The following is a 27226-nucleotide window of genomic DNA, read 5'->3' as shown; positions in this document are numbered from 1 at the left end:
TCTCTCTCAAATAAGTAAATAAAATCTTTTTTTTTTAATTTAAAAATAAAAAAAAAAAGAAATTGAAACTCAAGAACAACCAGTCACAGACAGCTAGGCTTTCCCAAGTAATGTAACTGCTTAAGCTATAGTAAATCAAATAATTTGGTTGCTTTGGTCCCACCTCTTTTCTATAAGTCTTTCCCCCAGCTCCTGCGGGTGGAGAGCTCCTAAACACTTCCTGTTTTGGGGCTACCCCATTCGAATCGATTTTGCTCAAATAAACTCAAAATTATTAATATGCTCCATTTAATCTTTTAACAGAAGTGAAATGTTTTTACATGGAGAATTATTTTCCTTTAAAATTCTCCCTTGAATATGGTTTTGGCATTTGGAGTTTGTTTACCTGTTCGGGGCAATCTGAAGTTACAAGGATTCTCAGGAAGGTGGTGGACAGAGAGAGCAGGAGAAGGGTCTTGAAAGTTCTGGGTATGAGTTCTGATTCTACTCTGTGCTAGCTGCATGAACTTGGGCAAGTCATGGCACCTCTCTGGATCCCAGATTCCAAAATTAGTCAATTGAGCTAGAAAGTTCCTCAATGTCTTCCCACCTTAAAGCCGTGAGGATACATATACCTTGGCCCCAGATCAGGAGAGGCAGCCTCAGCAGAACCTGAGAAGCTGGGGTTGCAGGAAGAACTCATGAGGCAGGAGTAGGAGAAGGCGAGCAAGCAGAGGAGGAGTGGGATGCTGGGGACGAGGCGGGTGAGAGAAGCCCAGGCAAGCCCCACCAGAGCGATCACCATTCTATCAGACAAGGGCTTTCTACTTGTCCAGGCACATTTATCAATAACAACTCACTAAGTCTTCACAACAGTTTGTTTTAAAGGTATCTGCATATTATATGGACTTACTGACCATAAAACTAACACAAATTCCCCAGGCACTGTCTGTCAAATTCTTACAAATATAAACATTCGGGAGTGCCTGGGTGGCTCAGTTGTTAAGCGTCTTCCGCTCACTTCATGATCCCAGGGTCCTGGGATTGAGCCCAGCATTGGGCTCTCTGTTCAGTGGGTAGTCTGCTTCTCCCTCTGCTGTTCTCTCTGCTTGTGTTCCCTCTCTCGTTATCTCCCTCTCTGTCAAATAAGTAAATTAAAAACCTTAATAAAGGGGTGCCTGGGTGGCTTAATCGTTAAGCATCTGTCTTCACCTCAGGTCATGATCTCAGGGTCCTGGGTTCAAGCCCCACATCAGGCTCCCTGCTCAACGGGAAACCTGCTTCTCCCTCTCCCAGTCCCCCTGCTTGTGTTCCCTCTCTATCTGTCTCTCTGTCAATTAAATAAATAAAATCTTAAAAAAAAAAAACGGAGGCTAACATTTTAAAGAATCTTAATAAATAAATAAATATAAAGCATTCAGAGATGTTCAACTTTTTTCCTCTGAAGAAAGACCAGACGGGAATGTTTAAAAAAAAAAAAAAAAAAGGCAACAAGTTTGGCTAAGAGGATGACATCATGAACAAATATTTTCATATTTCAGGATAAATTTTTGTAATAATTTGTAATGGAATAGAACATTTTAATGTGTCATTTGTAATATTCTCAGGGTGGAAACCATGCTATGACAAGTGAGGCACTTGCCTTGGGTGCAAAATTTACAGGGACATCAAAAACAACAATCAAGATAAATAATATCTAATGCAATATTTTAGAATATCAAAATCAATACAACGCAAAAAAGAAAAAATCCATGATGCAATAGTCAAAAATTTATATGAAGACTCCAACCCTGCTACACGACTCTCTCCTCATGGGTCTCACTCTATTCCAGGCCCTTAGTCAGGATGAGGGAATTTTCCCAAGTGCTTAACCTTTGCCCTATTTTTGTTCATTTTTTCCAAGGGAACACTTTCCGCCCCCCTCCTGCAAGCCGTCAGGAGTCAATGTCCAGAGATAGGGGCGGGGCCTGCAGTTATGGGAGCGTCCCGCGTGCGCCCTCTGCTGGCCGGCAGGTTGCCCAGCACTCACCTTCTCCAGCTTGTCACCTTCACTGTTTTCATCCAGGAGGATCTCGAACATCTTCTGTACCCTGGAGTCCGTGGAGAACTGCACATGGAGCTGAGAAGAGAGGCCGGAGTGGGGAAGGAGGCAGCCAGGGGTCCACATTCCAGGCGGCTCAGTAAATATTAGGGTATCTCCTCTGGGCCCCTACACTGTCACTCGTTCATTGAACAAACATTTACTGAGCAACTATTACATGCCAGACACTTTTGCAGATGCTGGGGGTAGAATGGCGAACAAAACCAAGTCCTTGCCCCATAAGGCTGATAGTCTAGCCAGGTTCACTATCCCATTCGGTCATCTCAAGTCTCGGAAAGCTACAGATTATCACCCAGTTTTGCAGTCTAGTTAATAATTAGCTAGTATATACTTACACGTGGGCTAAGACAGAAATAGGTGTCCAGGATCAGAAACCTGAAGCGGTTTTGAAACATCTCCTCACACAAATTAAAACTGTCATGCTTGGATGTCTCATCCCTAGCACCCCCAGCCCCAACTCCTATGCTCTGAATCTACCAGAAAGTGACCTAACTGATCATCACACCCCATTTGCCAGAACCTTCTGTACCTCCTACAAGTTGGTCTGCTGGTCCACAGTCCTACCTATTTCCATCCTGGGCTCATTTCCAACGAGGGGCTCTCTCATTTGCCATCCCGTCTCGGGGCAACTCCCCGAGTCTGCACTCTGGACAGTGTGCTGGGATCCATTTTCCTAGGAAAGATTTCCTGTTCCTACCCTAACCCTAGAGTTATAGATAAAGATAGATGAAGAGTCCTCACTCTTTATCATTCAGCAATACCCTCTCCTCAATACTGTCTTGGTCCTCCTAGAAAGGGAGGAAGATCATGTTGCATACATACTAAGTTACAATTTTTTTTTTAAAACCTCCACCTGAAATTTAAGAAACCCATGGTCTGGTCCTGGCTGGCTTGCGCCCTCGAACAAGCGTCTCTGATCATTCGAAGATGGCTGGATGTGTGCATCTGCTTGGCTGTTCTATGGTGCCTGCCTGTGCCATGTGTTTACTCCACCCAAGAGTGGGGAGGTAGGGTTTCACCTTCCCTGATGTCCTGCTTCCCTAACTAGTCCCTACTAGCAGTGGGGGGAAGCAGGCCAAGGCTTGTGGGAAGGGGTCCACCTCACCTTCTCTTGGATGCTGGTGTTGAGCCTCCTCAGCGTCTCCTGGAAGTTTTGGTTCTGTGGCTCAAGGGTGGCACAGCGCTGCACATCCTTGAAGGCCTGGTCCAGCTTCCCCAGGTGCTCCAGGGCCTGGCATCGCCGGTACAGAGCCTTGATGTCCGAGGAGTTGATGTCAATAGCTAACGAGGGAGACAGGGTCTCAGGGCCCTGGGCTGCAGACCACCTTCCTCCCTTCCCTGTCACTGTCCCCAGTTCGAGGGCTTCTGTGTCTTCAGTGGACATTATCCACCCATGGGGACTATCTGGCCCAAGGCTCCTCTTTTTCAGGGAGGCAGTAAGAATCATATTATCAAGGTCGGAAGGGAGCTTAAGGGTCATCTCATCTAGCGCCTGATGATTCAGTCTCTGCTACATAGTGATCCCAGCCAAGTGCTCACCCAACGGGTACTTGCATACTTCCAGCAGTGGGGAGCTCCCTCCTTCTCAAGGCAGCCAAGTAGCTCTATCAAGAAAGCCCTTCCCTCTTCCTACCTGAAATATATCTCCCTATAAGTTTGCCCTTTTGTCCTAAGTTCGGCCCTGGAACCCCTGAGAGGAAATCCAATCCTTCCTCCTTGTGACACAGTCTTTTAGGTATCTAAAGGCAGCTCTCCATCCCACCTGGGAATTGCCTTCCCTGAGCTAAATACTGCCACTTCCCTCAACTGCTCTTCAGAGGATGTATTTCCAGGCCCTTCTCCTGCTGCTTCCCTCCCTTCTGAATTCACTTCAGACTATCTCTCTTTCTCCTAAAAGAATAGTAACCAAATCAGAACCCAAAACCTGCAACCAAGAGCAGTCTTCCCATTTTGATGATGCACTTAAGCAGGCACGACTGAAGTTTAAGTCTAAGATGAAGTGAAAGTTAAGTTTAAAGGTTTTTGTTGGTGGTGGTTGTTGATTTTAACGTTCATTTCTCTCTGGTCCCTGTGGAACGGGCTTTGCCTCCCTCCTTCCCTCGGGGAGCCCGATTCCAGAGTGGACTAGGCTCATGCCTTTGTTCTGGGAGCTGCTGGAGGAGCATACCCTAATTTACAGCAGAGGAGGTTGCCTCTCTGGACATGTGAAGCCTTACCTACAATGCCTAGGATGACATTTACATGATCTGTAATTCCTTCCATTGATAAAGAGCCTCTTAGACAGAACAGGGATGCTGGAGGGGGGGCAGAGGTTGGGGGAGGGGCACTCACCTCTTGAGGCATCTGAAGCCGCCTGAACATAGCTCTCCTGAGAGTGGGGGAAGAAGAAGGAGCCAAGGTTAAGGTGGGCAAGGTTAAGGCAGCCAGAGAGGGTTTGCTGGGGAGCTGCTGGCTGTCAGGGGGCCCAAAGGGCCGCGCCTTGGCTGGGCATGGAGGAGAGGATGAGCTCTGGCATTAGGCAATCTTGGGTTTGAATCGGGCTCTGCTGCTAATTACCTGGGAGATCTTGGCAAGTTATGGCGCCCTCTGAGCCCTGAGTTTGTCATCTGCGATATGGGCACGAAACGGTAGCTAACCAGGCTGTTAGTAAGACACCTCGAAATAACATATAAAAGCCCCAGCGTGATGCCAGTGCTCATGAGGCTGACCCCCAGCTGGAGGAATTTCTGTCTCCCGGAGGAGTGGGTCAGGCAGTGGGTCTAGGAAAGCAGTGGGAGGCGCCCTTCTCCATGTTGAGGGCTGGAACAGTGCACGATGCCCATCAGGCTGGGGGACTGCCTCCGCACCCCTGCCTCCGGGCCCTCGGCCTCCCACCCTGCCCGCTCCAGACCGTTTTCAGGCCGCAGGCTGCCCGGTTCCGATAGAGCGTGGCCAGCAGAGCCTTATCCTTGGTCAGCTTCAAGGCCTGGCTGTAGCTCTTTGTGGCAGCCTTGTAGTCCTGGAGCTGGAAATGCCGGTTCCCTTCCTCCTTCAGCTGCACGGCTTCCACCTCTGCCATCTGTCAGGATGGAAGCAGCTCTGTCTGGCCGGCCCCAACCTCCAGACCCAGGGCTAGACTCCTGACCTGAGGTCTGGAGCTCCAGGGTCTCCTCCCACTTGGATGGAAGGTGAGGATTCTGCCTGGAAAGGACCCACCCCCGGCAGCACCCCCAAATCCATTACCCCAGAAGGACTTTATAGCATTTGCTTGGAGAAGAGCATGGTTGAGGGAGTCTTAGAGTCCCTGTGCCTCCCTCTCTGTCCCTCCCAGCAGGACAGGTGAAGCCCCCCCAACCCCGCCAAAGGCTTGAATTCTCACTGCAAGACTTTAAAGTTCCTGTCGGTCCCCCTTCTCCCTCCCTGGTCTGAGGAACCCCCCAGGTGGCCTCACTTTCTTAGAAGACAGTGCTTCTGGTCTGTCCTCCTGTGATGCTGTTCCTCTGAGCTCCCTCGTGAACCCCCGGACAGCAAGACTTAGTCTGTCCCCTCCCCCACCCAAGAGGCTTTATCACCCTTGCCAGTGGCTCCAGACCATATTTGGCCACAGGGGCAGGTGCCCCTGGAGTCTGTCATTGATACTCAGGGCCCTCCCCTGCCCCAGACTAGACAGTCATTACCACGTGGGAGCACTGACTAACCTCTGCGCCAGCGTCCTGTTCAGGGGCCGTCCTGGACTCAGGCACTCATACCACAAAAAGTGAGAGAAAGATCCAGAAAGGAGGGAGACCCCCTCCCTAGGCACAGTTATAAGGCCCCTTGTCCCCCTCCATCCCAGATAAACAACCTCCTCTCCCTGCCCCCAACCACTGCTATTTTGGGAGCCGAGTGACAGCTGAGGGGCTGGCAGACTTAGACAGAGCAGCTGCCCAGGTCCAGGACCAACTGGAGACTTCCAGAAATGCCCTCCTGGAGGGAGGAGGGATGGGGGGGGAGGAGAGTTCCTTCCTGAGTTCCACTTGCCTGCAAGTCCTCTACCCCTCCAGCACTCATTGTTGAAAAGGTCCTTCCTTTTCAGAAAGAAAGAAGGGCTTGCAAACTCGGCTTAGTGTAAGTGGGGGCTTTATTTCAGTGTGCACATCTTCTCCTGCCTCCACCCTCTGTATGGAGTGGAAGCATTCAGTCGACCTCTCCCATCAGACTGGAAGTCCCTGACGATGAGCTCTGCATTCCCATGCTAGACTACAGTTTTCTCTGTGGATGAGAGCTGGGTCAGTCTGGGAATTCCCTGAGCCCAAGGACAGTACCCCCCCCCCAACCACCTGGGAACTCTCCTGGGACAGAGAACTGTTCTCACCACCCAAGTAGGTCCCCCCTGGGGAAGGACTTCTTTCTCCGAATCTGACTGAGTGTTCCTGAGACAAATCTGAGTCTGTTCCTACTTGGACTCTCTCGTCTTCCAGTGTCTCCAAGCCTGGGCTGTGAGCTCCCTCCCAGGGGGCAAGAACAAAGGACAGCATATCATGTGGTTTGGCCACCATCCCTCCCCCCTCCTCCCTGGGCACAGAGCCTGGCCGAGTTGGTGGCCAGTGCGGTCTCTTCCATGAATGGATGGATGAATGATTAGGGTCTCCATGCCGATGTCTTGCTTCACTTACCACCGTTCTGGCCCTTCCCCGCACATATCCTCTAAACTACCTGCTCGGGACAGAGAAGTACACTGAAAAAGGCCTAGGTGGGTCACCCACACTGGATTCTGCTCCACCCTCTGTAACCTTGGACACACAGTTATGACCTTGGACAAGTTCTACTGCCCCACTGGACCCAAGGCCCAGCCCTGATGCATATTTGTCTAATACATGCTTGTTGACTGAATAAATACATGAATGAATGTAGGGAGGGATTCCCCGCCATCATGGTGTCCTAAACCCTGAGCCCCTTAATGGGGCAAGCTCTGTGTAGCAACAAAGTCGTGTAATAAAGGATCCTGCCACTGGCAGAAAACTCAAGTTCTCTGGCTTCAGGTCCAAGGGATCTTAGATTCACATCCGGATTCAGGAGCACGTGGGTGGCTCAACTGGTTAAGCGTCTGCCTTTGGCTCAGGTGGTGATCATGGGGTCCTGGGATCCAGCCCCATTTTGGGCTCTCTGCTGAGCGGGAGCCTGCTTCTCCCTCTCCCTCTGCCTGCTGCTCCCCCTGCTTGTGCTTGCTCTGTCTCTCTCTCTGTGTCAAATAAATAAATAAATTCTTAAAAAACAAAACAATACCCAAAAAATCCTGATTCGGTAACTCATACCTCAAGCATTTCTTAAGCATCTACTATGAACCAGGAAGTGTGAATGACAGTGGAAGCCGAGACCAACTTGTGAGGACAAGAATTTGTGTCTATTTTGTTCATTTACGTATTTCAAGTGGCTATCACAGTGTGTACATTGGAACTCAATAATATTCACTGAATGAACAGATGAAATAATTCCATGGATCTGTGAATTCTAAATACGAAGAATACCAAGATATTTTGAAAACACGTAATGGGGAAACGTAACATTGTTTCAGAGGTTTTCTGAGTAAATGATTTTTTTTTAAAGGTTTTATTTATTTATTTAACAGACAGAGATCACAGTAGGCAGAGAGGCAGGCAGAGAGAGAGGAGGAAGCAGGCTCTCTGCTGAACAGAGAGCCTGATGCGGGGCTTGATCCCAGGACCCTGGGATCATGACCTGAGCTGAAGGCAGAGGCTTTAACCCACTGAGCCACCCAGGCAGCCCCTGAGTAAATGATTAAATGAGTTAATACATGTAGAGTTCCTAGAACAATGTCTGGCAGAGATATTTGTTGAATGAATGCATGCATATTTCAGGCAAGACTTGAGGATTGAGGAATTGTTCCTGTCTTTGCTCAGGCTGCTATAAAAAATACCACAGGCAGAATGGCTTGAATAAATGAAAATTTTTTTGAAAAATAAGTGTATTTTTTTCCACAGTTCTGGAGTCCAGAAGTTTAAGATAAGGCTCCATCACCATTGGTTTCTGGTTTTCTGGCTTCTCTTCCTAGCTTGTAGATGGCCATGTTTTCACTGTCTTCACACGGCCTCTTCTCTGTGTGAGGAGGGGGCGTGGGGCAGAGAGAGAGAGAGAGAGAGAGAGAGAGAGAGACGGAGAGGGAGAAATATTTGGTATCTCTTCCTCCTTTTATAGGGACACCAATCCTATCAGAGTAGGGTCCCACCCTTATGACCTCATTTAGTCCTTAATATCCCCATATAGGGTCCATCTCCATGTACAGCGACCCTGGGGGGGGTTAGGGCTTCAACTTCTGAATTTGGGATGGGGGGTGATACAATTCAATCTGTAAGAGTTCCAGACAGAGAAATCTGCAAGTACGAAGGTACTAATGCAAGAAGGGTCACGACTTGGAAGAACTAAGAAAAAGCCAAAAGAATTTGATCTTAAAGAGATAGCAGTGGCCGGAGAGATAAGTAAAGCTGAGTGGACCAAAAGAAGGAGTTTCACCTTTGTTCTGTAGGGTTTTAGGGTGGGGAGTGACAGTCCACATCTTTCGTCTGAAAAATGTCACCCTGGTTGCAATGTAGAGGAGTTTGGGAAGAGGCAAGAGTGGAAACAGGGAGGCAATTTAAGAGGCTATTGTAGGCAACGATGGTGACTCAGCCCAGAGTGTGAGAGAGGAGATGGGGAGAACAGATTCGGAGCAGATTAAGGAGGCCAGATTGACAGAGCTGGAGACTGCTGGGATGTGGGGAGAGCTCCAAGGAATATCCCATGTTTCTGTTAAGAGCCCTCATGTTAGCGGGTTTCTGCCTCAGCTCCTCATCTGTAAGGTGGGGGAAAGAAGGGTTTTTGTGAGGATTAACTGAGTTATATGTGTAAAGCACTTAGAACAATGCCTGACACGTTGCTATCATTCCCATCATTGTTGCTATTGCTTTAGAGTGTTGAAAAATGTAGACACTTTTTGCTTTTGTACTCAAGAATTACTAATTGATTTGATTCATTTGAAAAAGAATGATAATTTCTGCCTTCCAGCCAACAGGCTCTGGTTTTGTAAGCCGTCCCTGCAAGGTTGCTGCTGCTCAGAGCCAAGCCAATTCAGTCTTCTGCCATTTCCTGTCTCTGAGTTTGGGGAAAATCAATTAACCGCTCAGAGCCTCGATTTCCCCATCTGTGGATTGGGGCAAGAATCCCTGTTCCACAGAGACAAAAGGCCGTTTGTATCCTGCATGGCACTGGGAGCGACTGAATGGGGCGACTACCACCTGCCCAAGGGGAGGTTGCGGAGCTGGGTACCAGACGCATCCACGGCCACGCGGGGGCCAGGCACGGCGTGCACTTCCCCTCCGCCACACCAGAGGGCGTTGTCGCGGACTGCCGCGCCGCCCGACCCCGGGGGCGGCGCTCCGTCCCGCCGGAGTGTTTCTCCTCCACGTGGGGACGCGGGATGGCGGCCGCTGCGGCGGTGGGTGTGCGTGAGTGCGGGCGGGGGCGCTCGGGTCCAGGGTCCCTAAGGCCGGAGGGAGGCGGCAGTGGGGGCTTTCCGGTCGGGCGGTGTGGCTGACCCCCGCACTTGTGGGCGCAGGACGAGGCGGCGGCGGGCGACGTGCAGCGGCTGCTGGTGCAGTTCCAGGATGAGGGCGGGCAGGTGCTGGGCTCCCCGTTCGACGTGCCGGTGGACATCACCCCGGACAAGCTGCAGCTCGTGTGCAACGCGCTGCTGGCCCAGGTGAGCGGCGGCCGGGGCGACCCCCTATCCCTCCGTTGGGCGGTTCGCCCTGCCCGAGTCCCGCCCGCAGGGGATCGGGAGACCCTAGGTCCGGGGTTCGGGGGTCCCACTGCTGAACGACAGTGGGTGAACCACCCTGGCGCCTCGTCCGTGGCAGGGCCGCCTACTTCGGGGGAGGATCAGGAGATCTAATTTAATTAGTGTGACAGCGCTTTGTGCGCCGACCAGCAGCGTCCAGGGGAGAGAAACCGCATTTTATTTTATTTTTTTTAAGATTTTTATTTATTTATTTGACAGAGAGAGATCACAAGTAGACGGAGAGGCAGGCAGAGAGAGAGAGAGAGGGAAGCAGGCTCCCCGCTGAGCAGAGAGCCCGATGCGGGACTCGATCCCAGGACCCTGAGATCATGACCTGAGCCGAAGGCAGCGGCCTAACCCACTGAGCCACCCAGGCGCCCCGAGAAACCGCATTTTAAACGCATTGGGTGCATCGTCTGATTCCACTCCATAGCTCCTCGTTAATATCCCCATTTTACAGGGTGGCCGGGAGGCATTCAGTGATTTGTACGGTGCCACGCAGTAGGTGGTGGATTTGGAACTGGAACCCAAATGTCAGATTCACAACCCTTGCTCTTCTAAGCCAGGGTTTATCAAAATGCTGCCCTCCGGTGGGTCTAGGGGCTTAAAAAAACACAGTAACTGGACCCCACCCCGGATTTACTACACCAGGACTCTGGGGGTAAAGCACAGTCTGCATTTTCAACCAGTTTTTTGGATGCTTCTTAACACATTGTAGGGCATAGTGTGGTGATTTAGAAAACGCTGTGTAATCCTGTATATTAACGCTAATTAAGGACTTCCTTTCTGAAGCACTTGAACTAGTCATTAGCAGTAGGACATTGGGCTAATTACCTGTAGCTGCTCTGAGCCTCAGTTTTCTCATCTGTCAGGTGGGAAGTATTGATGCCTACCTCTCCCGGTTATTGTAAGATAAAGATAAAGGATTTTAAAGTACTATGTAATTGTCCTGCAATTACTGTTTGAGGATTAAAAAGGCCTTGCTCAGCGGGCATGGTGGGGGGTATCCCAAACAGAAAATAGTAAAGCTTCAGCGGCCCACAGCTCAGTGGGGAGCACTTCTGCCTATCCTTTGATGGAGGAGTTGCCCTTTGCCATTGCCCTCCAGGAGGATCCCCTGCCACTGGCTTTCTATGTCCACGATGCTGAGATCATCTCGTCACTGGGGAAGACGCTGGAGTCACAGGCAGTGGAGACAGAGAAGGTCCTTGACATCATCTACCAGCCACAGGCCATCTTCAGGGTCCGTGCTGTGACCCGTTGCACCAGTTCTTTGGAAGGTCACAGCGAGGCGGTCATTTCTGTGGCCTTCAGCCCCACAGGAAAGTAAGGACAGCTGCAGAATCATGGAGTGTGGGAGAGCAGCCTCAGGTTGGGGTGGGGAGGGTACCCCCAAGTTAAAATCAGTAGACTGCCTGTCAAAGACCTGAGCTCTGGGCACAAATTGCAAGTAAGGGACATCCCCGGTGGGGTTTGGTCTTAAAGGACACCCACCTTGGAAGAGGTCCTTCCTGGACTTGATCTCAGGAGAGCTGAGTTGCAAACTCCCTAGCTGTGGGACCCAGACAAGCTACTTTTCTAACTTAATTCATCATCTGTGAAACTGAGTTTCTTCACTTTTTGCAATGGTACAAGGATAATGAGAAGCTTCAAACCTGGTTATAGCTATGGCCATTCCTTTTAGAAAGGAAGAGAAGAGAAATGACCACCTGGGGTCTTCTCCAAGATGGTATCAGTGTTACATTTCTCCTTCTTGGGGGAGAGAGAAAAGTCCAGCCCCAGATTCGGTGCCCAGAAGACAGTTGACTAGGCAGCAGAAACTCACATGCGCAATGTTCTGGTGTAGGCCCTACCCCTTGTCCCCACTGCAGAGATGAGGTGGCCTCTCTTCTTCCCCAGGTACCTGGCCAGTGGCTCCGGAGACACCACTGTGCGCTTCTGGGATCTCAGCACCGAGACACCGCATTTCACGTGCCAGGGTCAGTACGCAATTAGCTATGTAGGGAGTCTTAACCCATGGGCGGGTGTGTGATCATTTACTCAGCCCTTTAGTTCCTAAGGAGGCCCGGAACCGATTCAGCCCCTTCATAGCCAGCTAGCAGCTGCCCGTTTCTAGGTAGAGACCGCCCCTTCGAGCCCGACCAGCCACGTGCAAACAAGCAGAGACTGGACTAGAGAATCAGTGTGGGGTTGTGGGTTGTGCTGACAGCTAGTAGCAAGGAGAACCTGGCTTCATCCAACCTCTACCATAGTGGTTCTCAGACTTGACTGTGCATCAGAATCAGCTGGGAGGCTTGTTAACATACAGATTGCTGGGCCCCACCCCCAGAGTTTTGGTCTCCTTAGTTCTGAGATGCGGCCTGAGAATCTGCATGTCAAGGCCCCAGCTGGCGCTGATGCTTCCGGCCTGGGGACCACACGCTAGTTGGGTGACCTTGTGTGCGTAGGTCGTGCTCCCCAAGTTTCACTCTTACCATCTGAAAAATTGGGGATCGTTCTTGCTGCATACCTTAGAGCTGTCATGAGAATTATAGAGGAGGACATGTGTGCAAATGCTTTATAGCATCTATCGTGTAAAGAATTAATAGAAAGTAGAAATGCTATTTCTGCAGCAGAATGCATGGCTTTAGCACTTGGGGTGGGTTCTCCCTTTGCCTGAAACCCTCCCTCATCTCTCCTTTGGTTCAACTGCTCATTTATTCGGGGACTAGTTGAGGAGGGTCAGGCAATGCTAGGCACAGGGAATAGAGACAGATGTGCTCCCTCCTTTCTCCCTCCCCTGCTTTCCTAGGACACAGACACTGGGTGCTTAGCATATCCTGGTCCCCAGATGGCAAGAAGCTGGCCTCAGGCTGCAAGAATGGCCAGGTAGGTGGTGGTCAGGGTAATTAGGCAGGGACTCTGGGCTCCGTTCCTAGTTGGGTCAAATCAAGTTCGGGGGTCCTCAGGGAAGGGTGGGTTGGGGGCAGTGAGTGGGGACCCCTGGTGGGCCCAGGGACATTTTGGGGAGGGTTATTCAGCAAGCTTCTGTCCTTCAGATTCTCCTGTGGGACCCAGACACAGGGAAGCAGGTAGGCAGGCCCCTCGCTGGCCACAGCAAGTGGATCACAGGCCTGAGCTGGGAGCCCCTCCATGCGTAAGTGACACTGATGGAGTTGGGGGGGATGAGGAGCTTGGGGTTCAAAACTGTCCTCTCCCCTGCTGCAGGGGCGAGACGGCCAGCCTGATGGACAGTAATGACATGAGGGGCGGTGGGGCAGGTGTTCTAAGCCTGTGTTGCTGCTTGAGAGGGCCTGCTCATTGTGGGGTCTGACAGTGCCTTGCAATGCAGCTTAATCGTGGTTCAGGAAGCTGTTGTGGCATTGTCCCCGGCTTTCGAGCTAAGCGTGGGGAGGTGCTGTGGGCATTGCCAGGTCAGAAATGAGGTCGCATCTCCCGCTCTCCAGGAACCCAGAGTGCCGCTATGTGGCCAGCAGCTCTAAGGATGGCAGCGTGCGGGTCTGGGATACGACTGTGGGCCGCTGTGAGCGCATCCTCACCGGGCACACGCAGTCAGTCACCTGTCTCCGGTGGGGAGGGGACGGCCTTCTCTACTCTGCCTCCCAGGACCGCACCATCAAAGTCTGGAGGGCTCACGATGTAAGAGCCGGCATGGGGATGGGAGGGTCCAGAACCCTTCCTGGGGAAATCTCAGGCCACAGGGTGCCAAGGCTGGAAGGCACGTTGGCCAGTGGGTCCTGTGGTTGGTGCTCATGATAGTGGAGATTCCAGTGTTAACACAGCCCAGATGTTCCTACTGCAGGAAGCCTGTCGGGAACCTGTAGTATCCCAGAGTTACCTGACTGGAGCCCATGTATTCTTATGTCCTTCACTTCCTTCCCATGAAACATACTTCTAGAAACCGTGATCTGGCCCAATATGCTCATTTTAGACATCAGGAGAGACTTGAGCCCAGAGGGGGGGACTTGATTAGGATCACAGTGAATGAGGATCCTGATTCTGAGTCCCGCATCACTGTCTCTGGGGCTAACCTGGGGGTACTGGTTCCCTAGGGTGGAGAGTGGGGTGGGAGTGTGTCTGACCTGACTCCCTCTGCCCTAGGGTGTGCTGTGCCGAACTCTGCAAGGCCACGGCCACTGGGTGAATACCATGGCGCTCAGCACTGACTACGCCCTGCGCACAGGCGCCTTTGAGCCAGCTGAGGCCTCAGTGAACGCCCAAGACCTCCAGGGGTCCTGTGAGTGGGTGGGTGGGGAGGGCTGCCTGGGAAGGAGCCGCTTCTCTGGCTTAGGGTGCGGGATTCAGACCTGGGCCAGAGTGTTTGCCATTGGCATGGGATTTTCTAATCGGCCTCCTCATCTCCTCTCCCCTCCGGTACCTGGCCACAGTGCAGGAGTTGAAGGACAGGGCTCAGAGGCGATACAACCTTGTGCGGGTGAGTGTTTGCTGGCCACCAGCATGCCCAGCTCTGTCCTCATCCTCCATGGGTCCCTGCAACACTGCAGACACTCAGGCCCCTCCTCCCTTTGCTTTTCCAGAAAGTTTGTGATGATCCTAGTTTACACTCCTAAAATCCCAATACATAGGGATCATTTTCATCATTTTGTTTCATTTATTTGCTTATCTATTTATTACATTTTTTTTTTCAAGATCTATTTATTTGAGAGAGGGAGCACTAGCACGAGTGGGGGTGGGAGGGGTGGAGAGGGAGAGAGAGAATCTCAAGCAGTCTTCCTGCTGAACATGGAGCCTGACACAGGGCTCGGTCCCACGACCCTGAGGTCATGACCTGAGCTGAAACCAAGAGTTGGGCGCTCAACCAACTGAGCCTCCCAAGCACCTCTCTTTTTTATTTTATTCAAAGTAACACATTTTATGTGCTCCAGGGAGCAAAGAACACAAAAAGGTAGATAGTGAAAAAGTCTCCCATCTCCCATGTATTGCCCTTCTATTCCTTCTAGACGCATTCTGTTTCCTTCCAGAGACTTCATACGTATACACGCATACAAATCCACATGTAATATCCTTTTTTGAGACAGAGAGTGGGAGTGGCAGGGTTTGCAAAGGAGAGAGAGAATCTTAAGCAGGCTCCATGCCCAGCATGGAGCCCGTTTTGGGGCTCGATTCTATGATCCTGAGATCATGACCTGAACCGAAATCAAGAGTGGGACACTTAACCAACTGAGCCATCCAGGCGCCCTAATCCTTCTCTTTTTTAAACACGCTATTCTGGGGGCGCCTGGGTGGTTCAGTGGGTTAAGCCTCTGCCTTCGGCTCAGGTCATGATCCCAGGGTCCTGAGATCGAGCCCCACATCGGGCTCTCTGCCCAGCAGGGAGCCTGCTTCTCCTTCTCTGCCTGCCTCTCTGCCTACTTCTGCCTACTTGTGATTTCTCTCTCTGTCAAATAAATAAATAAATCTTTAAAAAAAAAAAATAAACATGCTATTCTGTACCTTGCTTTTTCTCATAATTATGTACAGTGAATAAAAATCATTCCATGTGCATAAAGCTTCCTTTTGAGGGGAGTGACTTGTCAGGGGCCCCAGGTGAGTCGGTAGCTGGCCAGGCCTCACTTCTTCTAGTGCCAGCCTCTGTGCTGGTGTGGGGTCATCAGGGGTGTGTTTGCTGCCGAGGTGGGGCTCTCCTGTCTGAAGCCATGTCCAACACAATGTGCTTTCTGCCTCTCCTAGGGCCAGGGCCCAGAGAGGCTTGTGTCTGGCTCAGACGACTTCACCTTGTTCCTGTGGTTCCCAGCAGAGGACAAGAAGCCCCTTGCACGGATGACGGGACACCAAGCCCTCATCAACCAGGTGCTCTTCTCCCCTGACTCCCGCATTGTCGCCAGCGCCTCCTTCGACAAGTCCATCAAACTGTGGGACGGCAGGACGGGCAAGTGAGTGGGGGCGTGGGGAGGGAGAGGAAGGGCCCTAGTCTTCTGGCAGGAGCTTGGCTCTGCCACGTACTGGCTGTGTGGCCTTGGCAAGCAGTTAGATATTCCGAGCCTCTGTTTCCTCTTTTGTTACATGAAGACCCCTACCTCTCAGCTTCATTACCAGGGTCAAGTGAGATGATATATTTAGAACTGGCAGTAAACGGGCACTGAAATGCTAGCTCCTTTCATATCAAAGGAGAGAAATGACCTTAAGACGGCCAGGTGTGCGGCAGGAGTGCAGGTTTGGGGTGTAGTCATTTCCTGGGCCGCCTCCAAGTGTGGTCCGCACACCGGAAGCAGCAGCATCCGGGAGCTCCATAGTAATGCCGGACCTCGGGCCCCACCCCGACCTTGTGAATCAGAATCTGGATTTTCACAAGGTCACTAGGTGAGTCTGCTCCCATTAAAGTCTGAGAAGCACTGGTGTAATGAGGCACCATGGTCTTGAGGTGAACTAGATCAGAGGAGAGGCAAAGGCACAGGCAAGAAGAAAAGGGATGAGGGAGACCCTTGCTGGGGCCACGTGGCAGCCCTTCTTTTTCAAGATAGGAAATGGACTCAGAGAGGCCTAATCTTGTCCAAATAGACGTAGCTAATCTGTATTGGTCAGAAAGTTCCATGTGGGCCTGGCCTACTATTATTCCATGCCACCTGCCAGCAGGCAGCTGCGTTAGGGGCTGTTAGACAGAGGGGCTAAGCACGGGGCTCCATTGGATTCTAAGTCAGGCAAAGTTGTGCAGGTACAGAGGCCTGGCAAGAGGCCCCCTAGAAGCAGCTCATTTGGGAAAGTTTTATAAAATCTTTATGCCCTTGGTAATGATTACCCTGGGATAGGGGCTAGGCAGTGAGATTTTGTAAACATTCCCAGGTAATTCTCAATGTGCAACTAAGGTTGAGAACCACTGCCATCGGAATAGGGGCCCCTTCAGACAGGTTCGAAGACCTAATACCCGTCTTGCCCCTTTTCCTGGCCCAGGTACCTGGCTTCCCTGCGTGGCCACGTGGCCGCTGTATACCAGATCGCATGGTCAGCCGACAGCCGGCTCCTGGTCAGTGGTAGCAGTGACAGCACGCTGAAGGTGTGGGATGTGAAGGCCCAGAAGCTGGCCGCAGACCTGCCAGGCCACGCGGATGAGGTATGGCTGACCCTTGTGAGCAGAAGTGGGGTGGGCGGTGTGGTTGAAGCCTGGCCCTTCTGCCCCCCACCCTCTTTACTGACCTGCCTCCCACAACCCCCACCTCTGTTTAGGTATATGCTGTTGACTGGAGTCCGGATGGCCAGAGGGTGGCAAGTGGTGGAAAGGACAAATGCCTCCGGATGTGAGTGTGTGCTTGGCTCTCCTGCCCTCAAGTCGGTCACTCTTGACACCTTTCCCTTCTGGTGAATTCCGAGGGCTCTCCAGGGGCCAAAGACCGTCTGTGGCGCCAGGTTCTCTTGGTGGTTAAGAGGGCGGGTGTGGAATTCCAGGGAATATGGGAGACCCTGACGGTGCTCTCCCGGGGGCGAGCCCAGGGGCCCTCCAGCAGGAGGCAGTAGTTCTCACTTCCAATCCTGGCTCTGGCTTTCACTGTGCAGTCTTGAAGAGTGTGTGGTTCACCTGCCTCATGGGAGTTACCAAGCTTCAGTAGACGGGGCGATCAAAGATAGGAGGTGAACGCCCTTGGGAAGCTGAAGCATGTGTACTTGTAAAGAACCGTCATTGTTTGCCATTAGATGACCCTCGTGGACATGCGAGCAGCCAGGCCCTGGGCTGAGGCCTTGGCCGGGGCAGGCAGTGGGTACCTCGCCTGACTTTGGGTAGCTGGAGCAGAGATGATAGCCAGGCTTTTGATGACTGAGTGAACCACAGGCTCTCCCCTGTCATGGGCTCCTGGGATTATCTGGCAGCCTCCCTTCCCAAGATGAGATCTCCATGCTCTTCCCTCCCCTCCTCCCACAGATGGAGAAGATGAAAAATCCTGAGTTCTCGGGGACTCCTGCCTGCACTTGCCTCTGCCAGCTGCCTGCCCCAACACAGACCAAAGGTCAAGGTGGTGACTCTGCTAACGAGCATGGCCTGCTGTCCTTGGACAGCCCCCAGTGGGGTCCCTCCCCAGAGCCGGAGAGCAGAGGTCCCGGGGGACTACCAGGGAGCTCAGCCCTTGGCCATCCCGTCGCTGGTGGTGGGGGCCAGGCTATGGAGCCCTGCTGCCGCCCCTTCTCCTTTCCTAAATGTTCTTTCTGTTCAGTGTCAGACCCGAGATTCTGTGACCAAATAAATCGCTTCTATTTTGTGTACTCAGGTTGTGGTTCCTTGTCCCAGAATCCCAAGGCTCACCAGAGGACTCTGCTACGTTAGTTTGCCTAACCCCTCCCTCTGGGCTGCACCGAAACGCTACTAACGGGGAAGTTGCTTCTCTTCTCTCTCCTGTGCCTACGAGGGAGAGGCCAGTTGAGGCGGGGAGACTGGCTGAAGCCGCAGGATGGTGGCCAGAGGAAAACTGAGCCCACGCTGTCCGATATGGTAGATGCCAGCCACGTGCAGCTGTCTCCGTTCCCCAAAGTCCCAGGTGGCTAGGAGTGCAGTCCTGCAACACTAGCATACAGCTGCTGGACAGCAGAGATCAGAGCACCTTCATCACCACGGGGTGATGTGCTCTCCTCCGCCCCCTCCCACACAGCACTCTTCTCGAGGTCCCACTGTGCAGCGAGCCCTGTGCTGGGCGCTCGGAGTACAGAGCAGAAGGTGACAGCTGTCCCGGCGGTCTCAGAGCATGCAGGGGGGAGCGCTACAGCAGCAGTGGGTGTGGCGGGAGAGGGGACCATGATTCTTTGGCCCAGGAGGGCTTTCACGGAATGGAGGGAATCCCACCGGATGTCCTCAGACTCGACCAGAACCTTGCCTTGCAAGCATCCTGCCTCCATTTTCTCCTGTTTGGATGCTCAGGCAATCTGCTCAGGGTGAATTTCAAAATGACCTTGTACAGACTACTCAGGGCCATGGCCATGGTGTTTCTAACCCCTTCTCCCTCCCCCCACCATGCTCTCAGGTCTAGCTGTGCTTCTCAGTCTCCACCTGGCACAGAGGTCTCCACACTGAGGCTGCACAAAGGGCAAAGGGGGGTGCCGACTGCCGAGTTCCTACCCTGCATGGGCCCTTGCTCTGCGGTGCGCTCATGGGAGCCTCGCGGTAACCCTGCCGTTGTGCTTGTAGGGTTCTCGCATCCCTGAGACAGCCTGGGGAGCTTAAATGGTTTGTCCATGCCCTCACATCCAGGAAGAACCAGGAGGAAATCAGATTGCACGCCCAAACTGTGCACTTTGCCCCCGTCCTTCCTGAGCCCGGGTCTGGTGTGGACAAGCTACAGGCTGCCGCCACCTCTGTCCAGCATGGCCGTTTGTCCTGGTCTTTGAGTAACATCTCTTCTTGCACAGGGCAAGGGGTGGTGTTGGCAGAGCCAAACAGTAGGTGGGGATAGGATCCCACTGCCCAGCCACCCTTGTGTTCCGTGTCCCCTAATCCCGAGCTGGACTTCCAGTCCCGGCAGAAGCCAGGAGGGTGGATGGCAGCCAGCCCTACTGTCGGCATGAAGCAGAACTCAGGGTGCTGGGTGGCCTGCAGTGCTTTAATGAGGGATCTGGACCCAGTCCAAATCTGGGGAGGGGGATGCCTAGTGGCTATGGGCAGTGGCTGACCTGACCTGGCCTCTGGCATCTCCAGGCCAGTGGAGCTCCTGTCTAGCCTTGGCCCCAACCCAGGGGTGGAGTTTGGGGACCATGGCCACCAAGCTCCAGGCAGGCTGGTCAGCAGTTCCCTGGCATGGTGCTGGTGGTCCCATTTCACGATTCTGGTTCCTGAGAGCCCTGGGCTGAAGCTGAAGGTAGGCGAGGGGCTTCCTGGGGCCCCCTTAGTAGGGAAAGAGGTATTCCAGATCTTCGAGCTTCCGCATGTCCTCCAGCCCAAGGGACACGGTTTTCCTCTGGGGTTCCTTGCGCTGCACGGTGATCTGGATTGGGTTGTTCTCGGGGAAGCTGTTCAAGTCAGTGGCCACGGTTGCAAACTAGAATAAAACAAAACCCCTCAAGATTCCTTCCCAGACCTGACCCTGGCTCAGCTCTTTGTTGGCCAAATGGGGTCTTGGAGAGCCTTACCACCTGCTCATGGATCCCTAAAAGGGTGTGAACCTGTGCCTTCCCTATTGTGTGAGGTTTCCAGCCCCAGGGCTGGAAGCCCCCACCCCAACACCCCTGCCCACCTCCTTTCCCTTCTTTGTTCCCCTTTCACCTCCGCCCTATGTTTCCCTTAATGTCCTTCACTCCCCGGCCTGCTCTCAAGTTTTGGTACTGAGTTGAAGAACCCCAAAGCTAACAGGTGGAAGCTAAACATGAGAGAGAGGCTGGTGAATAGATTAGTTTGCATTCCCCAGGGGGCCCCAGAGGGGCTTAGTCCTTCCACCTCCTGGCAGAAAGCAGCCTGGAATTCATGCTCATTCTTCCAGGCAGAAAGACAGCCAGCAGGAAGATGAGCCGTGGGGTCATCAGGGCATCCCCAGCCTCCCAAACCCCTGGCTCAGACCTCTCTCCCCGCCTCCCCCACCGGCCCCGGGCTCTCTTCTCCCAGGGCTCACTTTGTAGGGCTTGCACCACTTCCCCACCCCGGCTGTGTTGGCGGCGCGGACGGTGAGGCAGTACGTCGTGTTAGGCTTCAGCTCCATCAGCTTGACGGTGGTGCCCAAGATCTTGTTGAAGATCCACGGGCGATTCCTGGCCTTGGGTGGCTCATTGTCGTGTGTCCTGGCCACCTCCTGCAACAGGACCTGGTAGAAACTGACCTGCTGCTTGCCCAGGGCATAGGTCCAGGAAATCTAGAGGAAGAGAGCCCCCCCAGGCTTCTCATCAGGCCTGCTCCAGGCTGTCCTCTCCTCCCTCCTACCCCCTCAGCCATGGGTCTGAGTGCCCCACTCCCATCCCCTGCCCCTCCCAGGGCTGAAGCAGGGCCGATGGAAGGTGTAAGGGACTCCACCGCCCTGCAGCATAGGTGACTCCCGGGGCACCCCCACCCACCTCAGAGTGTATCCCCATCACATATTTCTTCTAGACTAGTTGAGAGGACCCTTAAAGTTCATCTTGTCTACCTTGCTCATTGCAAATGAGGTTACAAGCTCAGAGAGGACAAGTGGCTGGCCTGGGGTCACACAGAATGCCAGATCCAAAGTTCAAACGGGTAGCTCCAGAGGCCACATACTTCGGGCTACGACGGTAGTTGCCGAGCCTGGCTAAGAGCTCAGGGAGTTTCTGTAACACTGCAGATTCCTGGCCCTGCTGTCTCCTGTCTGGTCTCCCATTCCCAGTTTCCCCTCCATCTAGGCCAGCGGGTCTCAAACTTGGGTGTGCATCAGGATATGCTAGAGGACTCAGTGAAACAGATCGCAGGCCCCCACAGTTTCTGATTTGATAGGCCCACGGGGGAAGTGGAGGGGATGAGAATTTAAACTGCTAACATGTTGCGGTGTGGTGCTAACGCTGTTGGTGGTCTGAGAACGACACTTTGAGAGACACTGCTCGTTGGGGACTTCCAGATCTATCTTCCTAAAACACAGCTCAGTGGGGCGCCTGGGTGGCTCAGTGGGTTAAAGCCTCTGCCTTCGGCTCAGGTCATGATCCCAGGGTTCTGGGATCGAGCCCCGCATCGGGCTCTCTGCTCAGCAGGGAGCCTGCTTCCTCTTCTCTCTCTGCCTGCCTCTCTGCCTACTTGTGATCTCTGTCAAATGAATAAATAAAATCTTTAAAAAATAAAAATAAAAAAATAAAAATAAAATACAGCTCAAATTCCATCCACAGCCAGATACAAAGCTTCGCAAAAGCTGTTTTCTACCACTTACAGAAAAGTCTATAGTAGCCTAACAGTGCAGGACCTCTGAAGAAATGACTCTGGACTAATTTCCCCTCTGTTCACTGTCCTGGCCTCTAGAACAGTGCTATTCAGCATGGGGCCCACGGTCCATCAGCACCATCTGGGAGTTTGTTAGTGGTGCAGATTTGCAGGTCCCCAGGCAGACCTACTGAGTCAGAATATCCAGGGAGGAGCCCTGGGAACCTCATTTTTAACACGATGATTGGATCTGCAGCTACTGAATATCGTGAGAAGCCCCGGATTGAGACCTGAATGTTTGCTCCCACATTTTCACACCTGTGAGGCATTGCTCATGTCAGCCCATCCACGGAACACCATTCTCCCATCCCTGGACATTCACATCCTACCTCTGTGTCCCAGTTCAAATGTTACCAAAGCCACCAAGCGTATTCCTGCACCCGGAAATAATGTTTCTTTCCCTCTCAATTCCTGGTGACACTTGATCTGAGCTCTTCCTACAGCACTGTGCCCATTTGTGGCTAGCACTGGAGGTCCTTAAAAACACAGCTTCGCTCCGCAGGCAGTGGGTGTCCTCATACACCCTGTGGAGCTCAGCTCAGCGCCTAGCACATGGGGGCGGCTGGGGAGCCTGCGCCGAACGCACCGAGGGGGAAACATACCACGGCTGTGGAATCGCTGACGGTGTGTTCACAGATGAAGGGGGCCTCTGGCACGTCCATGACTATAGAGGACTCTGAGGGGGTCGAGGAGGTGTCAGTGTCCAGCTCAGGGTTGTCAAGGTCCAGCAGGCCCCCAGGGGCGATTTGGGATTTTGACTGGTGGGGGCAGAGGGCCAGGTCCCTATTTTCTAACTCCTTGGCCACCGAGGAGAAGCTGAGTTTGTTCAGCTCGCCCTCCAGCATCCCTGCGAAGAAGCTGCTGTTGGGCTGGGTCACAGCCAGTTTGATGGGATTCAGCAAGGTGGATGAGATGGGGGAGATGCTGGTGTCGTCAGAGCTGCATTCAGAGTCCTCCACTGGCATCGACTTCCTGAGTGGGAGGGAGACAGTTGAGCTCGCAGGAGGCCGCCACCGCCCCGCCCGCAAAGCCAATAAGCTCCCCGAGGGCCCTCCTTGTGCCCCGCTAGCCAAAATCCCCAGCTGCTTCTGAACCACTCAGAACATCCTTTGCACTCTGTAGCAAGGCATCAACCACCCCAGGGCACTTACTGAAAAAAATGCAGATTCCCGGTCCCTGCCCCACTTTGGGATGGGACTAGGGAAGCTGCTAACATATCTTTATAAAGGTCTTCAGACAAATTCTGAGCCCTGTATTCGGAGAACCACAATTTGAGAAATGGTGCTCAACCCTTAAGTCCTCCTTCCAAAGTGGGGTGTACATACCCCTGGGGAAGTCCCAAGCCAGTCTAAAGGGAGTATGGAAAAATAACTGAAAGTATCTAAAAGAAAAATAATTAAACTTTACTTGTATTTACTTCTACTGTTTAAGAGTAATTACTAATTTATTTACTTAGGGGACGCCTGGGTGGCTCAGTCGGTTGAGCGGCTGCCTTTACCTGGGGTCATGATCCCTGTGTCCTGGGATCGGGTCCCACATCGGGCTCCCTGCACAGCGGGGAGCCTGCTTCTCCCTCTGCCTCTCTGCCTGCCATTCTGCCTGCCTGTGTGCTCTCTCTGACAAATAAATAAAAATAAAATCTTTAATTTATTTACTTAGATTTTTTTTTTAAAGATTTTATTTATTTGACAGAGATCACAAGTAGGCAGAGAGGCAGGCGGAGGGAGAGAAGCAGGCTCCCTGCTGAGCAGAGAGCCCGATTCAGGGCTCGATCCCAGGACCTGAGCCCAAGGCACAGGCTTAACCCACTGAGCCACCCAGGCACCCCCATGAGAAATGGTGACATTTAACAATATTAATATGTAACATGTAAAATTAATAATAGTACACGTAAGATTTACACATATTGGGGTAAACACTCAAAAACTTTTCCTTCCATCCAAATTTTGTTAAATTATGAAATATTTTACACATATACAAGATAATCAAGAATAATATATTAGCAGATATAACATACTATACAGTATATATAACTATACAGTATAATACAGTATAATAACTATACAGCATAATAACTATAATACACTATACAGTGTACAGTATGCTATACAGTATAACATACAGTATACATATATACCATAGTGTACAGTATAATAACTATACTATGCAGTATAACAGTATAACTATGTACAGTATAATATATACAGTATAACATACACTACACAGTATAATATATACAGTTTACAGTATACACACTATACAGTATAACTATACAGCATACAGTATAACTATACAGTATAATATACTATATAGTATACAGTATAATAACTGTATACAGTATAACTATACATTATATAGTATAATAACTATACAGCATAATATACATTATACAGTATAATATAGAGTATATACACTATACAGTATAATAAATATGCACTATACAGTATACACTATACAGTATACAGTATACAGTATAATACAATATACTATACAGTATAATATACTATACAGTATAATAACTATAATTAATAATACTATATTGTTGGGTGCCTGGGTGGCTCAGTTGGTTAAGTGTCTGCCTTTGACTCAGGTCATGATCCAAGGGTCCTGGGATCGAGTCCCACATTGGGCTCCCTGCTCAGCGGGGAGCCTGCTTCTCCCTCTTCCTCTACCTGCCACCCCGCCTGCTTGTGCTTGCTCTCTCTCTTGTCAAACAAATGAATGAAATCTTCAAAAAATAATAATACTTTATTATGTATTTGAAACTTGCTAAAAGAGCGGATCTTAAAAGTTCTTATCACAAGAGGCAAATCTGTCACCACGAGTGGTGACAGATGGAAATGGAACTTATTGGGGCAATCTCTTCACCACACACACACACACACACACACACACACACGCACACATCAAATCATGTTATACACCTTCCACGGATACAATGTTATATGCCAACTGCATCTCAATAAAACTGGAAAAAATGAATATATGATAAAGTGAGAAAATAAAGAATGAGATATTAAGCTTCCACTTAGCAACCATCCAATTTCAGAAGTAGACCTTACCAGCATAGCTAAAGCCCGCAGGACACTTCTGTCCCCCACCTGACCACACCCACCCACTCCACGGTAACCAGTACAGCACATTTCAGGTTTTGTGTTTATTATTATGCATGTGTCTCCAGAGGTTTGTGAGCAATGTCTGCTATCCTTCAGCAACATCGACTTATTTTGCGTATTTTAAAACTTCATATAAATAAATGGTATCACTCATTGACCAGCAGCTTGCTTTTTTTTTTACTCCATTGATTTTTAAAATTTTATTTATTTTTTAAAAAGATTTTATTTTTAAGTAATCTCTGCACCCAACATGGGGCTTGAACCCACAACCCCGAGACCAAGAGGCGCATACTCCAGCGACTGAACCAGCCAGGCACTCCAACATTGTTTGTACTGACACATGTAGCTTTGGTTCAGTCATTGTAACTTCTGTACATTTTCATTACATGGATATTTGTATTTTTACCAATTCTTGGCTATTACAATGAAAAACCTTGTATGTGTTTCCTTATTTTTTTTATTTTATTATTTATTTATTTACTGATAAAGTACAGAATCCAAAGTGTTTGGCTTTCAAATCTTTTTTTTTACCTTGACCCAAAGTAAATACATATTACCTACTATACTGAACGTGCACATAAAACTAAACCATGGGGCACGTGGGTGGCTCAGTCAGTTAAGCGGCCAACTCAAGCCCTTCTCCCCACCCCTGCCCTCTGGTCTTAGAAAGGAGGAAAGGACCAGACTTTTGTCTTACGATAGACTGATGGTATCTTCCTGCAAGAAGTTAACCAAACTGCCCCTTGCGGAAAGTGGGAGGCCTTTGGTAGTGACGGTCCTGTTCATAGACTTGGGGTTTGGAAAGGGCTTCGACAGTTGATCGAGTGCATTCAGAACATTCAGGGTTTCCTTCTTCAGCATGGCCTCTTCCCCATCTCCCACTCTACATAGCGTCTCTGATGCCATCTTGTTTGTTTGGGACCACAGCCGTCACTACACAGCTGACAGGAAGTAGAGAGAAACTGGGGGCAGTGGACCCACCCTTAGTTAGCGTGGGATGGGGGTGCAATGAGCTGACTTCATAATCATCATTGAGTGTAACAATTAGGGGCCCGCCTCCCCCTTGATCTGAAGCTGCTGCTGCCCAGAGCCAATGGCAGGAGTGGGGTATAAGGCACAGACTACAGCACCCCTTGGGCCCCTTCCAGTTCTGATGCTCTGTGGTTAACAGCAGCCCTGCCTCTCTCTGAAGATCTCAAAATGCTTACCACCCGTGCCCCTGGGAGCTGCTCGGGGAAGGAGGAGCAGGGTGGTGAGAGAAGGCTCCTGGGTGTGGTGGGAGGCCGCAGGGGCCCTGGGAAACAAGTGGGACTGAAATGGGTCTCTGGGAGTGGAGGACTTTGTCTGTAGGATGCTGAGGCTCTATATCCCCAAATCCTAGGCAGCAAACCCCCACTGTGTCCTAGGCAAAGGGAAAGTCCAGATGGCTCATGGGGTTCACAGACGACATACAGCCAGGTTTTACTGCTAGAACTCAAAATGTGCCACATCCTTACCCCAAGTGTTTTCATGTGTTGAGTAACAACGGTGGGTGCCGCAGAGGAACACAAATATGGGCCAGACATTTTTTTGTGTGCAAGAAAACCACCGTACTGTAGGAAAACCTACATACAACTTCGGGGCGTTCAGATGTGGATTTGTCCACTCTAAGTCCTGCTCTGCACCGACAGGTTGTGTAAGCTCTGGCAAGTGACGTCACCTGGCGGAGCCTCAGTTTCTGCCTCTGTGAAATGGGGACAAACCAGCACCAGCCTTGCTGGATCGTGAGGAGGTAACCCTGCCAAGTTGTGTTATGTCCTACAGAGGACGTGGCAAAGCAAAGGACATCTAAAAATGCCAAATCATATTTTTTATGTTCCAAATCAACAGGGCTTTTGTTGTTGCCAATCACCCAAAAAATAATGTTGTTTCTTTCCTTCGAAAATAGAGACGCAGATGCCCTCTCTGCGCTCTGCTGCTTCTTAGCACCTGCCATCCAATCTGTAATTACCCAGTATCTTTGATTCCTCTTCTCTATCCTCGTCCCTAACAGGTAGGCGTCGCAGCGCACAGATGTTCCGTCTGGTCGACCTCCGCCGCCCAGCGTTTAGAACAGAAGCGTACGCCGAGAGGCGCGCAACACGGTCTCGGCGCGCGCCCGGGGAGGCGGGGGGAGGCGGCTGCGGGCGCCGGGTGCCGGGCGAGGCGGGCCGGGAGCTGGGCGCTGGGGGACGCCGGCTTGAAAGGGCTGGGGAGGTGGCATGGCTCGGGCCTGCGCGCGGCTCCGCCCCAGCCGCCCTGTCGCCACGCGGCCAGCAGATAGCGCTGCAGGCCAGTCTTTGGCGCCCGGAAGGCGGAAGCGCGGCGGGGCGGAGGCGCAGAGAACCGGCGCGGGCCGCCCTCTCCGCACCGCC

The 27226-nt window shown here is 51.5% G+C and overlaps 3 protein-coding genes across 3 annotated transcripts in view; 1 reads left to right on the top strand and 2 right to left on the bottom strand.

Annotated features, from left to right (window-relative positions):
• The window catches only part of LOC111151579 (unc-45 myosin chaperone B), a 30839-nt gene extending 25260 nt beyond the window's left edge, over positions 1–5579 (bottom strand). Inside the window, exons 1-5 of the mRNA XM_022509653.1 lie at positions 5511–5579; positions 4971–5138; positions 4412–4448; positions 3186–3361; positions 2009–2098 (exon numbers count right to left, since the gene is read on the bottom strand). Coding sequence (XP_022365361.1) covers positions 2009–2098; positions 3186–3361; positions 4412–4448; positions 4971–5138 — 471 coding nt within the window. The 5' untranslated portion in view covers positions 5511–5579. The remainder of the gene's footprint in view (positions 1–2008; positions 2099–3185; positions 3362–4411; positions 4449–4970; positions 5139–5510) is intronic.
• A 3928-nt stretch (positions 5580–9507) lies between these two features.
• On the top strand, positions 9508–18083 carry LOC111151740 (notchless homolog 1). The gene is made up of 13 exons (XM_022509912.1): positions 9508–9536; positions 9651–9794; positions 10981–11198; positions 11772–11851; positions 12664–12740; positions 12911–13008; positions 13319–13511; positions 13974–14109; positions 14261–14307; positions 15564–15766; positions 16782–16941; positions 17055–17125; positions 17746–18083. The coding sequence occupies exons 1-13, from the start codon at positions 9513–9515 to the stop codon at positions 17756–17758; spliced, it is 1464 nt and encodes a 487-aa protein (XP_022365620.1). The 5' UTR covers positions 9508–9512; the 3' UTR covers positions 17759–18083.
• A 1308-nt stretch (positions 18084–19391) lies between these two features.
• LOC111151802 (fibronectin type III domain containing 8) lies at positions 19392–25739 on the bottom strand. Its single transcript, XM_022510013.1, has 4 exons — positions 25531–25739; positions 22320–22689; positions 20414–20650; positions 19392–19846 (listed from the first exon to the last, which is right to left on the bottom strand). The coding sequence occupies exons 1-4, from the start codon at positions 25737–25739 to the stop codon at positions 19694–19696; spliced, it is 969 nt and encodes a 322-aa protein (XP_022365721.1). The 3' UTR covers positions 19392–19693.
• Between the last annotated feature and the right edge of the window lie 1487 nt (positions 25740–27226).

The sequence above is a fragment of the Enhydra lutris genome, unplaced genomic scaffold (assembly GCF_002288905.1).
Source record: "Enhydra lutris kenyoni isolate GAN:26980312 unplaced genomic scaffold, ASM228890v2 scaffoldscaffold26, whole genome shotgun sequence".
Classification (NCBI taxonomy): domain Eukaryota; kingdom Metazoa; phylum Chordata; class Mammalia; order Carnivora; family Mustelidae; genus Enhydra; species Enhydra lutris.
This window is presented reverse-complemented; position numbering and strand designations above follow the sequence as displayed.

Bases quoted from the DNA above. Each gene is read 5' to 3' on its own strand.
- LOC111151802 (XM_022510013.1), bottom strand. From the start codon at position 25,739: ATGGCATCAGAGACGCTATGTAGAGTGGGAGATGGGGAAGAGGCCATG. The intron at 22,690-25,530 runs GTAAGACAAAAG...CCTCCCACTCAG, and splicing joins GAAGATACCATCAGTCTATC to GAAGTCGATGCCAGTGGAGG. The intron at 20,651-22,319 runs GTATGTTTCCCC...CTCTTCCTCTAG, and splicing joins TCAGCGATTCCACAGCCGTG to ATTTCCTGGACCTATGCCCT.
- LOC111151740 (XM_022509912.1), top strand. From the start codon at position 9,513: ATGGCGGCCGCTGCGGCGGTGGGT. The intron at 14,308-15,563 runs GTGAGTGTTTGC...TGCCTCTCCTAG, and splicing joins GGCGATACAACCTTGTGCGG to GGCCAGGGCCCAGAGAGGCT. The intron at 16,942-17,054 runs GTATGGCTGACC...ACCTCTGTTTAG, and splicing joins TGCCAGGCCACGCGGATGAG to GTATATGCTGTTGACTGGAG.